The sequence below is a fragment of the Daucus carota genome, chromosome 4 (genome assembly GCF_001625215.2).
Source record: "Daucus carota subsp. sativus chromosome 4, DH1 v3.0, whole genome shotgun sequence".
Lineage (NCBI taxonomy): Eukaryota > Viridiplantae > Streptophyta > Magnoliopsida > Apiales > Apiaceae > Daucus > Daucus carota.
The window spans coordinates 49,779,509-49,793,328 of NC_030384.2; the positions used below are offsets into that span (position 1 = coordinate 49,779,509).

The following is a 13,820-nucleotide window of genomic DNA, read 5'->3' on the forward strand; positions in this document are numbered from 1 at the left end:
TTTCTTGAGCCGTTTGAGTAAAGAAGTAGAAGCACTTTTAAGAAGCTGGGAATGCTAGCTTCTCTCTCACAGTTCTGCTTCTTTTCCAAACAATTTATTAACTTATTAACTTCAGTTCTACTTCACTTACTATAAGCAAGAAGTCACTTCTTTTGAGCTAATCTTGGCCCCTTAGTGTCAGAGACATTGAGTCGAGGGCACTCTACACTAATTCACGAAAGTTAGTCACAATTATTGACAAAAAGACAATGAAACGCTAGTAGTGTACAGTGATGTGAGTCAGATTTGAATCTCGTGAGTGAGTCAGTCCTAGCTGCCTTCCAAAATGAAAAAAATATACTAGTCGGATCCCATCCCCTGGCACAGAAGAAGAGGTGAGTGAAAGATGCCCCCAAAAGTTGATTGCAGAGCCCCCTCAGGTTTTTGTGTCTTGCGGTCACGTCTGCTCAAAACCTCTGTCTCTGCGATCTGTGCCTCAATGTAAACGCAATCGAACCGTGGTAAATGAAGAAATGCAAGTTCAATGTTACGACTGTATTTGTGTTGTGGTACAACAAATAGATGTAATTGGAACCTTCTTCTAACATTTTAAGATTTTAGATGGACGAGAGAGAATGTTGAAGTATAGCATAAGATTCAACTAGGTCTTACCTCAGCAGGTGTGGTTTAGACAAACAAAATATTGTTCTAAAGAAATATAATACTAGTAAAAACTATGGTAATAAATTCAACTTCAATACCAATCAAACACAAGATCGTTCAGATTCTCGCCGACTTAAATTGAAAAAAAAAATTGCGAAGAGAATGTAAACAATATTAAAAAAAAGGAGTGTGAGGCGTTAATGGAAAAGGAATTGATGTCTTTTAGAGTATTTTTTGAGCGAAACAACCGTCAATTCACATTCTCTAATCAGATGAATGTTTATTTTATTTAGAACAACACGACCCGAAAAGAAGGCTATTGACATAAAATATCTTGTCGTCACTTATCATTCCCACCTTATTTAACAGTAAATGAATATTCTGGTTACAAATAATAATTTCCGATATCATATCAATTTGTTGTAATTAAAAAGCTATTTATTATCTATAAGTAAAATGTTGTTTTTAATTTATTAGTTGGATGAAATTCTTAATAATTCATAACATTTTTATATCTAAAATTTAATAATATAATAATAAATAGTATAAAATATTTTTTTAATTGATTATATATATATATATATATATATATATATATTGAAATATAAATTTCAAAAATTAAACCAGTCAATAAATGAGTCGAAGGTTTTAAATCTTAAATTCAAATACACGTTTATTATATAAAATGTACAAATAAGCTGATTCTAAAATATAATTTAAAAATCGAGAAAAAAAGAGTTTAATCAAACAAATCATATATCATTGTCTCAAATTACTTGTTAAGAAGTTTTTTTTTAAAAAAAGTAACGCACCTTCAATTTTGCTATAGTTTTAATTTAATATGTTCCAAAAGTAGTTACATCTTTCTTTCTTTTTTTTGATAAACCAGAATTTATATATATGTTTCAGAAATTAATTTAATCTTAATTAAAGGAATCAATTAACATTAATTTGTTTAATATATTGGAAGGAACTATGACAATCTAAATGCAGTTGATATGAACGATACAAAACAACGGATAATATTAGACATCTATATACTATATATGATTATATATGATGTCATAATCTAACATTTATGTAATTCTTATTAGTTTAAGCGTCATCAAAAAATATTTTATATTAATTAATCAAGATATTAAATAAAAATATGCATATTTTAATTATCATTAATCATATATTGATTTAGTTGATTTAATTCTAAACAGTATAGGAGTAGCCTGCATCACACTTGTTTAAGCTGGTACATTCAAAAAGTAAATATAAATAATTATATGCGAATTAGTGGTATTATTGGATTAATCGTATTATTATTGCAAGACTCGTTTATATTTGTATAAAGGAGTCTTGGTCTAAAACTCAAGTTTAGAGAATCCGGATAATTTTCAACCTTATTCTTAAATATTTTTTATTTTGTATATTACAAATAGATATATATGTAAAATATTACTACTCCTTCCGTCCCAACAGGATGTTTACGTTCACTGTTTGCACGCATTTTGAGACTCTCATAAAGTATAGTTTAATAACTTATTTTTAATTTATTTTTCTTCTGTATAAAAGTTTAAACGTCTAACTTTTTTTCAAGATTTTTTTAAAATAAAAAATATTATGGAACTATACTTTATAGTAGCCTAAAAATACGTGTCGAAAAGTAGCATAAAGAAATAAATAAAATTACCCGGACTGTATATAGGTGTCATTCTATTTCCATGGATTCATAAATTCTTTCATTATTAAAATAAAATGAAACGTGAATGGCTTTACTTTGCGTCGAGGTAAATCAACCTTCTTATTCCATGCAGCTGTAAACACTTCATTTATAATATAAAATTAACTGGAGCATTGAACATTAATCTATTCGGTCATCATCTAAACGTACCTAGGTTCGTATCGTACTTATATATTTTAATTAATTAATTAACCATGTGAGGAAACCTAGATAGATTGATAGTCAGGCACCTATTGTGTCCTTTGCAGTTTATATTCAGGCAACTAATCCAGATTTTAGTGTACTTAATTATAGATTAGCATGTGTTAAACCGGAAAACGCGCTTTAAATCACCTAATGTAACCTACACATGTGGGTGGCCAGCGGCTATGATACCGATGGAATATTATTAATTTAAATTATTATAATTTATAACAAGAGGTCAAATCAAATTATTAATCCAATCTACCCTGGAGGCTTTGTAGCATAACTGGATTCTTCTATTTGTTCAAGACGCCTTCAAAATATGTGAATTGGAATTTTTTGAGACAGCTTCTTGGTACGAGAATAAAGTATATTTTTGTGATTAATTTTTATATAATTAGTACTCCCTCCGTCCCAATGAATTATATACATTGGGATCGGACACGGAGACCAAGAAAAAAATGTAGGAAATGAGTAAAGTTAGATGGAAAGTGGGTAAAGTGGTGGGTACCACATATTTTTTAATAATCGATTTGAGATAGTGGAGTAAAGTAGTGGGTGTAATAGTGTTTTTATTATTATATAATGGAGATAGTGGGAGAATATAGTGGGTGTAGTAGTGTTTTATATTATACAAAATTGTTATTTTGAGAATGTATAGAAATGATAGGACATCCAAAAAAAGAAACTGTATAGAATTGATTGGGATGCAGGGAGGATTTTTTTTTTTTGACAACGGAGGGAGTATTTAATATCATTCTAATCAACCCTGCTCGGAACGCTCAACTGCTTTTTCATCAAAGAATTCTTCCAATAAGCCCGAGCCCGGTCTTTTCATGAAAGCATTTTTGAGAATATATTTTCTTTTTGAAGTGATATAAAATAGAAAACAATTTCTACAAGTTAATAATTTCTCTCTTTCTCATCGTACTAGTCACTTTGATTTCTTATACATATTTTACGACAATGAAATTACTTTTATAGTTCATTTTTGAATTTTTCTATTTGTTAAAATTTACGGTGTTATATAGAAAGTCAAAATAATTTGGGACGTATATAACAAACTAAAAGGGAAAACGAGAGTCCAACTAGTTAAGCCCAAATAAAAACTGGAACACGGTCAGCTAAATTACCCCCAATAACCTGTATATCTGTCCACTAAGCTCTAGCCCAAAAGACCGGAACCAGGCCGCCACTAGCAAATTCAAACTGGACCTTTCCTAAACTTGCATTAGCAAATCAGTTGGATCCTAAAGTATACTCCCTCCGCACCAGTCATTTCTGTACAGTTTCCTCCTTGGATGTTCCATCATTTCTATACATTCCTAAAATAGCAACTTTTAATAATTTAAAATACTATTACACCAACTACTTTCTTTTACTATATCTTTATTTTATAATAATATAAACACTATTACATCCACTATTTTCCTCCACTATCACAAATCTTTAATTAAATATAAGTGGGCCCCGCTATTTTACCCACTTTTCATCTAATTTTACTCATTTTATACATTTTTTCTTGGTCTCCGTGTCCACACCAAATGTATAGAACCTATTGGGACGGAGGGAGTATATATTTAAACATCAACGAAAAAAGTAGTATTACATATTTAGGGGGCGTTTGGATTAAGGTTGGGAATGGGAATCGGGAATGGGAATGAATGATATGGGAATGGGGTTAACGGGAATGGGAATGGTATGGTAACCCAAAGGGTGGGAAGGGTATGATTTAACCACCTAAAAGGATTGGAGTTCCCATTCCATAGCAACAAATAACTAATCCAAACACTTTTTATGGGATTAAGGTTCTGATTCCCTTTAACCGGACTCATTAACCATGAACCAAACACCCCGATAGTATATAAGTAATTTTTTTGACAAATATATATAAATTTAAATTTATTTCACCGAATACATAACCCTTAATTGCTTCTATTTGTTTTTCCATGTTTACAACAACGTTATATGTGCAACCCAAAACAACCATATTTGATATGGTTTGGCGCAAACACTTTGAGTACAGGTCAGTCAGGGGTGGCAATTTCGGGTAACGGGTCGTGTTCGTGTTAGCAATCGGGTCGATTTCGGGTCAAGCTAAAATCACTTAAAATTGAATAAAACTGAAAATTGAAGTTACTAGAAATGAAATTCTGATTTCGGGTCATTTCGGGTCCATTTCGGGTCGATCGGGTGATTTTCGGGTCACTTTCGGGTTTCTGTCTCAGTAAATCGGGTTTCGGGTTGGGTCGGGTTCGTGTCGGGTTTCGGGTCGTGTCTGAGATTGCCACCCCTAGGTCAGTGTGGGAATTTGCAAGCTTTTTTTTTCCTCCATGCTGACCTTTTATGTCAGTAAACAGGATTTCAGTATTCGTCACTAAACTGAGATCTCCTTTGAGCAAGTATATGTAGCGGCAAACTCAACTTAACCAAAATCTGGTATACTTGAGCAGGGATTTTAGTGCTTGGTGTGAAGTTTTCGAAAGAAAATTAGGCTTTAGATAAGGCTTCCTGGAGTAGTACGGATGAGCTCAACGAGTTATATGATACCGTGGTACTTGAGCTTGAGATCAAACATGTCATTTAAGAACCATAAGATCGAGGAGTGTTAAACAGCAATACAAAATGTGAGAGCAAGTGATCAGAGATCTTTATCAGGATTCTCTTCACTTAAATTATGCACTTCACTTAAATTAAGCTAATCGAATATTAAACGAACTCTGATTATATAATAAGCATTAATCGAATACCAGAACTGAAGACTTCCCATGTGCAGTATATGCATGCATCAGCTCCAAACTCAGAAGTGTTCTTCTCAGTCAATTCTTCATTTATATGCACACATGACTTAATTCTTATCCACATACAATGGACCAACTTTCGCAACAGCCCTTTCTGTCTTTCTGTCTCTCTTGTGTTTCTGTTACTATACAAATAGATTTATATTAAGCTAACGTGGCAATAATTATATATGGTTTACTCATCTAGTTGCCTGTATTATCTGCGCACAAGCACTCAGACAAAAAGGAAAACTGATTGAGGTACTGGGTGTATATAAACCCTTATTCTCATCATTTATGAATCTATGGAGTGACCGATATTAGAATATAATATGATCCTGATAAGCCCTCCTCCCAACACCTTAAGGTTTTGGGAGAATTGGTCATTTAACATGGTATTAGAGCTCAGACTCACGGAGACACCTTGAGATTCTGGGAGAATTGTTCACTTACAACGGAATCATACAAGTGCTAGCATGCACTTCATTTCCGACTGAACATCAAGAATCAATAAATATACAGCCGAAGCACTTTTCAACTTGTTACATTGACAAAATTCTGGTTCCGCCACTGAATAGAGAAAAGAAAAGGCACACACAGATCGGGTGACGGAGATGTGGGGAGCAAGAAGAGCAAGGTGGAAGACACTCAAGGAACATTAAAGAGCTGTGATGTTGGAGAGCCCACATGTTTCAACCAAACTATATGTGTTTTCTGATCTACTCATCCTCGCATATAAATAGACAGATGAGAAAACCGAGATTACCAAACATCGTCAAAACATCAATATTCCCTCCCAGCTTGCGGATGTGTGCTTATAAATATACACATAACATATTTGCAACACATTAGCAAGTATACCAGCCTTTCCCCAACATCCACAGTGAGCCACCCCACTGTCTCCCCCCTCCCTTCCATTCACTTCTGTTCTTCAATTATTTTGTATCTGTCACTAGTACATTTTCACATGACACTGTAATCTATAATCCCGCACTTCTTTCTGGCATGTACGGTGTGCATCTAACACCAAACCAAGTAGACCTCGGTGTATATAACCAGTGTTGTAAAAATCGGGAATGACATATTAAAGTCCAATTTAGCCCGGACTGGAACTCAGGAGTCAGGACATTCTTGGCACATAAATGTGTAATGAATGAAAAATGCACATGTATACACAGATAAATTAGTACTCATAGCACATATATTCAGAATCATGAATGCGTTGCATGCAAAGGGAAGCAGCAGCAAAAAATGATGAATAGAAATAAATGTAACCGAAAATTAAAAAAGGAGACATAAATATGTGCCATTTGTCTATTGCACATAGTGTACTATGTACATCACTGCAAAGTCTGCAATGCATGTATTACTATATCATAAAAGAAAATAATTTATAGAGCCAAATTATCAATGTAAAAGTCAAAGTGAATATATAATTTATGAGGGTGAAATCAGTAAATTTTCCGATTAATTGTAAACAATTAAATAACTAGGTAAAACATAGGTCTTGCTGGGAGATCGAAACCATGACCTCGGACAACAAGGGATAAGCACGGAAGCAAAGATTATGAAAGAAGAAGATGAAGATGAGGAGATAAGGATGAAAAGAGATAAGAAAGGCAGGTTGGTAGCAGCTGCAGCTTCTTAATTGCATGCGAAACACCGCCTAATGCTAACATTTCCCAACCATAACTGATGCTCCAGTTCTGGAGTGTTCTTTGACATTTACACTACACTACATTTCTGCTTTTAATCATGCATTTGTAAGTATATGTGGGCATAGTTGTATACATACACTGAATACAAGTACCGGAGAATTCCTGGTGTCCATTTTTTATATTATGCAAATGTCAGGGATCGAATCCTCCACAATGTTAAGAAAGTGAACTATTGGGAACTTAAATGACTAATCATAATCAATCATCTGCATAATCTTACACTAAATCGCATGTGTTTCAGCACCATGATACAACATTAAACCAAATCAAGTACATTTTAAGTTTGAAGAACAACCCTAAGGGTAATTAAATAATAATCCCTAAAATTTCGAAGAAACTAAAGTTCCACACTCCGTCGTGGTTCATCGAGATTTATTACATACGTAATTATTTATAACGGACGGCATCGTAGATTATAAAGACGGAGTGGAGAAAAGTAGCGGGGTAATAAATCGATAATAATTTAGGGCAACTTTTTACCGAGAGTGTGCTTGTTATTATGCATCCAGACCTTGAGAACATGGCGTTTAAGGCCAGTCTCGGCGCAGAAATTCTGCACCAGCGCCTCGTCGTGCTTCTGTATTCGCCACCCCAATCTCTCCGCCAGCTCCAGCATCCGCTCTTTCTGTTCCGCGGTGAATTTTGTCCTGAACCGCTTTCTCGAAGACGAGCCGCCTCCGCCTCCGCCACCGCCTCCACCGCCGCCGCCGCCGCTGCTGCTCGGATTCGACATGTCCTCGTCCATCTCCAGCTCTCTCGAGTTGGAGGGGAGCGCCAGGGGGCGCTGCTGACTCATCGGCGTCACGTGTAAGTACCCCGCCGGCCGGTAAGGGTTCAGCTGGTGGTGCGGCGGGATGGTTAATGTGGCTAATGCGGTGTCTCCGTCGCTCTCTTTACGGTGGAAGTTTCGGTGGCAGTGACAGGCGGCGCATTTCAGCGCGTCTAGGGTTCCTTCCTCTCCGGCGGCCATGAACTCGCCGCATCCGTCGACGGCGCTGCCGCCTATGCCGACGGCGTGGTTCTTGAGACACTCCTTGTATCTGAAGCCGCCGGGTTTTCGAGCTCCTGTCGAAGCGCCCACCATGGAAACGCCCTCTCCAGCGCCGCCAATTCTTGGGCGCATCATGGAGTCGTAATTTGCAGGAGGTAGTTGCATCCCCAGCTCCTCATCTTGATCTTCATGCTCCTCGAAATCCATGGGTTTTGAATTTTTTTTGAGTTGTCTGTTCTTGGTCTTGAACAATCCTGTAATATCCAGCTGCTATCTAGTGAGCAGATCCAACACCTCGGTCGGCTTTTATATATGTACAAGAAGGTCATGCTCCCTCCGTCCTCGTATTTTTAACGAGGGACACATATTTTAATATTTTTATAAAAAGTTAAATTTAAATTTATTTTTTAAATAAAAAATAATACTTAAATTTTATTTATATGATTGAACTTAAATCATGAAATAATATCTTATAATACTCTTGAAATATGTGTTAAGTACGTCCCCCGGAATGGCATACATGGGGACGTGGACGCGGCACGGACTTTAATGCTCCTGTAAAGTATAGTTGTGTAATTTTTTTTTAATTTTTTTTTCTGAATTAAAGTTTGGATGTTCTATTTTTATTCAGAAAAAGAAAATCTGAAAAATAAGTTATAGAACTATATTCTATAAGAGCATTGAAATGTGTGTCGAACAGTAAAAAGAAACGTACTCCCTCCGTCCCTTTTTACATGTCCACTTTGAAAAAAAAAATTTGTCCCAAATTACTTGTCCACTTCTCTTTTCAAAGCAACTTTTTGTGTGTTTTTTCAAAATGTAACAACTTCCAATGTTTGACTAGCATATATATATACACAATTCTATCTAGTTCATTACATTTATTAGGGATATGTATGAAAACAAGATATCCAACTAACATCTTCTTAAGATGCGTTATTTTTTCAAAAGGGACAAGTGAAAGGGGACGGAAGGAGTATACAATTAAATGAGACAGAGAGAGTAATATTTATAAAATTTTCAAAATACATGTCAAATAATAAAAGAAATTTGTCGTGAAGATCATAAAAAAAAATAGAGGGACGGAGGGAATGTCTCTCATGCTCGGTTATTATAGATTACCTCAATAATACAAATCGGCAAAATATAGTTTTGTTTTTCGAGGGAAGTTTACAAACATAGTGTTATTGTTCTCTATTCTAAAATAATTCTATCAAAAACAAATCAAATTCAATACAAACACATGTCGTCACATAGACGATTTAAAGTTTATTAAAAGGGTAAATACGTTCAGGAAATTGGAAAAAACCCACACTAAACTGAGTAGCATATAAAATTTCACTACATACTTGTGAAAATCGAACTCAAATAATTTTCATAAATATATGTGACCGCAAATTAATATAATGCTTGAGCAAAAGAAGTTAAGAAAAGGGTATGACAGAGGAGGGGGCTAATGGGGTAGATCAGAAAATAAGGGAGGGGACTGTGGACGTGAATTACCCTACTGTACTGCTAAATCTCATAACTTAACAACTCTCTCTTACCCTACCCATACGGCCCATGCCTCTTGTCAAGCCTTTCTTTTCTATTCTATTTACCGGCTCTTTCCGGTCATATCTGTTCCCTCCAATTAGACCATGATCATATTTTTGACTTTCTTTTCGGCCCTTTTCTTATTTCCTTTCAAGTGAAAATGTCATTTTGGTCCTAGGGGTTTGGACTTCTTGCGATATGCACCTCAAACTTGTGATTTTTGTAACTAGGATAATAATTAACTCAAGTTGAACCTCCTTCTATCCTCATTCTAATCCCGTTATAATACAGTTGGTGTATTTTTATTTAGGTTAAAAAAATTTAATTCCATACAATTATATTTTTTATCAACCCCAAAATTAATATTTTTAAAAGGTTTAACTGTAAATTTGACGTAATTAGAGTAAAAGCTTTTAATTTTTTGTGTGCGTATATTCAGACAAATGTGAAGATGAAAGAAGAAATGTAAATAAAACTTTTATATTTTACTCCAAAATATGTTGAAAGAAAGCTAATATCCATATTATTGTTATTATTATTATTATTAAGAACTCAGATATAAGAAATTAAAGACTCGCAGATATTTGTATTCATTAAAATTCAAATTCTTGTTTAAGTCTTTCTTGAAAAACGATTAGGGTTTGATAATTACAAAGATTGCAACGTATAATTTACTATGTAAATATGTCAAAGGATATTCACAGATTTACAAGAAGTCAATTCAATCCGAAACTTTCTGTTACAAAATCAAAATCGTTTTCCAATATATATGTTCGTTCTCGAGCCAACATATTCTTGCTTACCTTGAGAGTCGACGCCAAAAAACAAGACTAAATTATCACTACTCGTCAAAATAAATAATAAATAAATGCTCAATAAAGTCGAAATAAATCTGAAAAAAGGGTTTATTGAAAGTGAAATACACAACCCAAGCGAAGATACTGGCTATATCCGGGAACCTATGTTCCCTCTAGTTGGAGCATCGTAGTACAAATAGTAGTACTATTCTCGAAGCATTAAATAAAGAAGAGAATCAATAATTTTAAATTGGAATATTTGCTCGAGAGGGTAAAAGTAGCAAGACACTGAATTACTACTACTTTTCAGTAAGCATGAGAATGGAAATTTTGCTCGCCTTGCGTGTTTTGTCGATGTAATGACGCATGTACCTTTCTTATGAATCATAAGTATGATTTATTTACGTCGGTAAACAATTTAAGAAACAAGGGATTTTTAGTTGAATTCATAAATTGGTGGATGTGAAACACTGTGTTCGGAAACAAATTTAATTTGCTAAACAGTATCAGTGGCCATCTTAATGCTCTATAATTATCTGAGCTCGTGTTACATGACTTTAAGGTGAAATCTAAGTCCCCTCTTATAAGCCCGCCTGTAACCAGTGCGAAGCACGAGCCGTTGTATAGTTCGTAATTTATTATTCATAATTTAAATTTTAAAATTATTTTATTAGTATTTTTCTAATGATTTGAATTTAATTAGTATTTTTAACCTGTGCGAAGCACGGGCGGTTGTATAGTTCGTAATTTATTATTGATAATTTAAATTTAAAATTTAGTTTTTGCAATTTATTATCTATTTATGAATTTTTTTTATGTTATTAATATGTGATAATTTATTATTCACTTAATTTTAAATCAGATTTTTCATATTTCATATGTCTTCATGTGCATGAAAACATATATTTGTCGTGTAACACATTAAAGTTGTTACGTAAAAAGAGTTATGTGAAGAATCTTGTTAAAAAGAGATATACAAAATTATATATTTATAATTTTATTTTTAACATCATTATAATTTCTTTTATGAAATATTATATGATAATGTATTATCATGAGTATTTTTTATATTTGAAATTGTTTAACAATGTAGAGTAATACACATCCACGTATTGTAGACTTGTAGTTATAGAGGAAAAGTATCAAACCAAAAAATATAACTAAAAAGTTGATTACAAATTATACCATGTTGGCTTAGTATAATATAGATTACCGGTTGGACTTATTAAATAATTAATTATTAATTATTTAAAATTTGTAAAACTCATAAGACATTGTATCATGATGGGATTGATTAGTAAAAAAATAAATACTATTTTAATATTTTAAGCAAATAATATAATACTCTTTTATTTTGTTGCCTTTCTAATTCGTTAAAATTCCAACATAGATTGACGCAAACAGTTACGGTATAATATTAAAATAAATGCATATAAATATTTAATTTTTATTTCCTACCAGCAATATAATAGTTTTAGTTTTTAAGATATTATTTTTGAAGATATACATGAATGTAAAATCATAAAATTTTTATATATATTTTATTTAAAAGTTAATTATAATAGTGTCATTTTAAGATACAGTGATATTCGAGGCAGTGAGTGCTGGATTGATGAAATACCCTGTTATAATTGGTTGTTGACCATCTTTGGATGGCTCGTAACTCTTACTGTAGTAATCAATACCTTATATAAATGATGTATATTTTTTTTTAATTTTTGTCAGGGGTGTGAAAAAGCTTAAAACTTATACCAAAATGACACCTTAATTAATGATATAATTACGCCGTCATCAAAAAATTAACATACATTTATTGTCCTAAACATTTTAAAAGCAACTCACAAATTTAAACAAATTGATACTATTTTTTTTTTGAATAAACAAATTGATACTATTAAAATTGTGTTTAGTGTTTACCATAAACTTCAATTTCCAGAATAATGAGAAAAATGTCTAGTTTTTTTAAGCAATGGAGACGAGCAAGTCATCAAAAATTTTAACAAAATACTTCCTATATTGTCAAAAGGAAATGCTATATTCAGAGCTATTTTTTATATCCAAAGCAAATATAAAATAAAAAGACAAAATTGACCCATGCAAATACAATAATAGCAAAAAAAAACAATGTAAGGGTAATTTCATTTTTTCCTGCCTCTTCTGGATATAAAAAATCTGCTCTGGATATAACATTTTCCTTATCAAATCCTGAATAATTGATGGACAAAAAGTCTCTGAGATAATACACACACGATATCGAGTACACTACAGTGAACTTCTACGTCCATATTTTATGCTGCAGATGTATTTCTTACGCGAACAAGTGTGCTCCCCACCCCCTACAACTCTGTACCTCCTCTATTCAGCTCTCTTGATCAGAAAATTGTCATCCGGAAATGCAACATTTACCTTGGCTTGATCAGAAAATATTATAATTGTATTCAGGTAAAAGGATTTTATTAAATTATATTTCATAAAAATTTTAAAATTCGTGCCGAACTCTCGGTTCTCAATGAAAAGAATCTAGGAATGCAATTGGCATTGGGTAAGAGAAGACAACAAACGGGAACCTTGAACTGCTCAACACTCGTCAGTAATCTAATCACTCAAGAGTGAGAGCCTAGCAAATCCAGACCTGCTCCTGATTTCACCCATACTTAAGTTAAACAGTGAATGCCATAGCATGTAATTTAGCAGACTGAACGTTCTGTAATTAAAGAAAAGATTCTTCTCCAAAATTTCTGTCATCACTGTGACACTCACTCAGTCCTTCACTGTGTATGTAATGATGTTGACAAGACGAGAGAGAAAGGGGGAGAGAGAGAGAGAGAGATGAGCAAAAGTCTGACCCTCTCTCCCTCATTTTCATTTTCGTGCCAAGTTTTTTCGCAGCCTTTTCTTCTTTTTTGTTTCTTAATCACCATTCCTCTAATCAAACAAACCAATCAATCGCTACTAAAAGTATCATTCCTCCTCCTCTATCTATTCTTAGCCTCTCTTTTACCTGCAATTGTCTAGCAATATTATTACACTTCTTCGCTTGGGTCCCTCTCCTTTCTTGGCCCTACTGTTCTCTTGTCAGGCCTGTCAGAGCACCCCTTGATAATCATTTTTTTTTATTTAATAAAGCCATCACAGATTAATTTCAACGGAATTTAAACGAGATAATCTGATTCCATTCAGGCTCATACAGTAGCAAGATTACATGCAATATATTCCCTTCATCCTATTTATTTTTATACAATTGTTCAGCACACATTTTAATACTTCAGTAAAATATAATTCTGTAATTTATTTATAAAATTTTCTTTTTTTACAGAATTGTTTTAAAAAAATAAAATTAAACTTTACATAAACATTAAAATGTGTACCGCGTCCCCATCCCACAATATATACAATTGAGTAGGACGGATGGAATAGAAAAGATAATAGTACGAAGACGGG

The 13,820-nt window shown here is 33.3% G+C and overlaps 1 protein-coding gene across 1 annotated transcript; it reads right to left on the minus strand.

Annotated features, from left to right (window-relative positions):
• Positions 1–7,227: 7,227 nt before the first annotated feature.
• On the minus strand, positions 7,228–8,358 carry LOC108217790 (zinc-finger homeodomain protein 1-like). The gene has a single exon (XM_017390681.2). The coding sequence runs from the start codon at positions 8,251–8,253 to the stop codon at positions 7,519–7,521; it is 735 nt and encodes a 244-aa protein (XP_017246170.1). The 5' UTR covers positions 8,254–8,358; the 3' UTR covers positions 7,228–7,518.
• Positions 8,359–13,820: the final 5,462 nt, after the last annotated feature.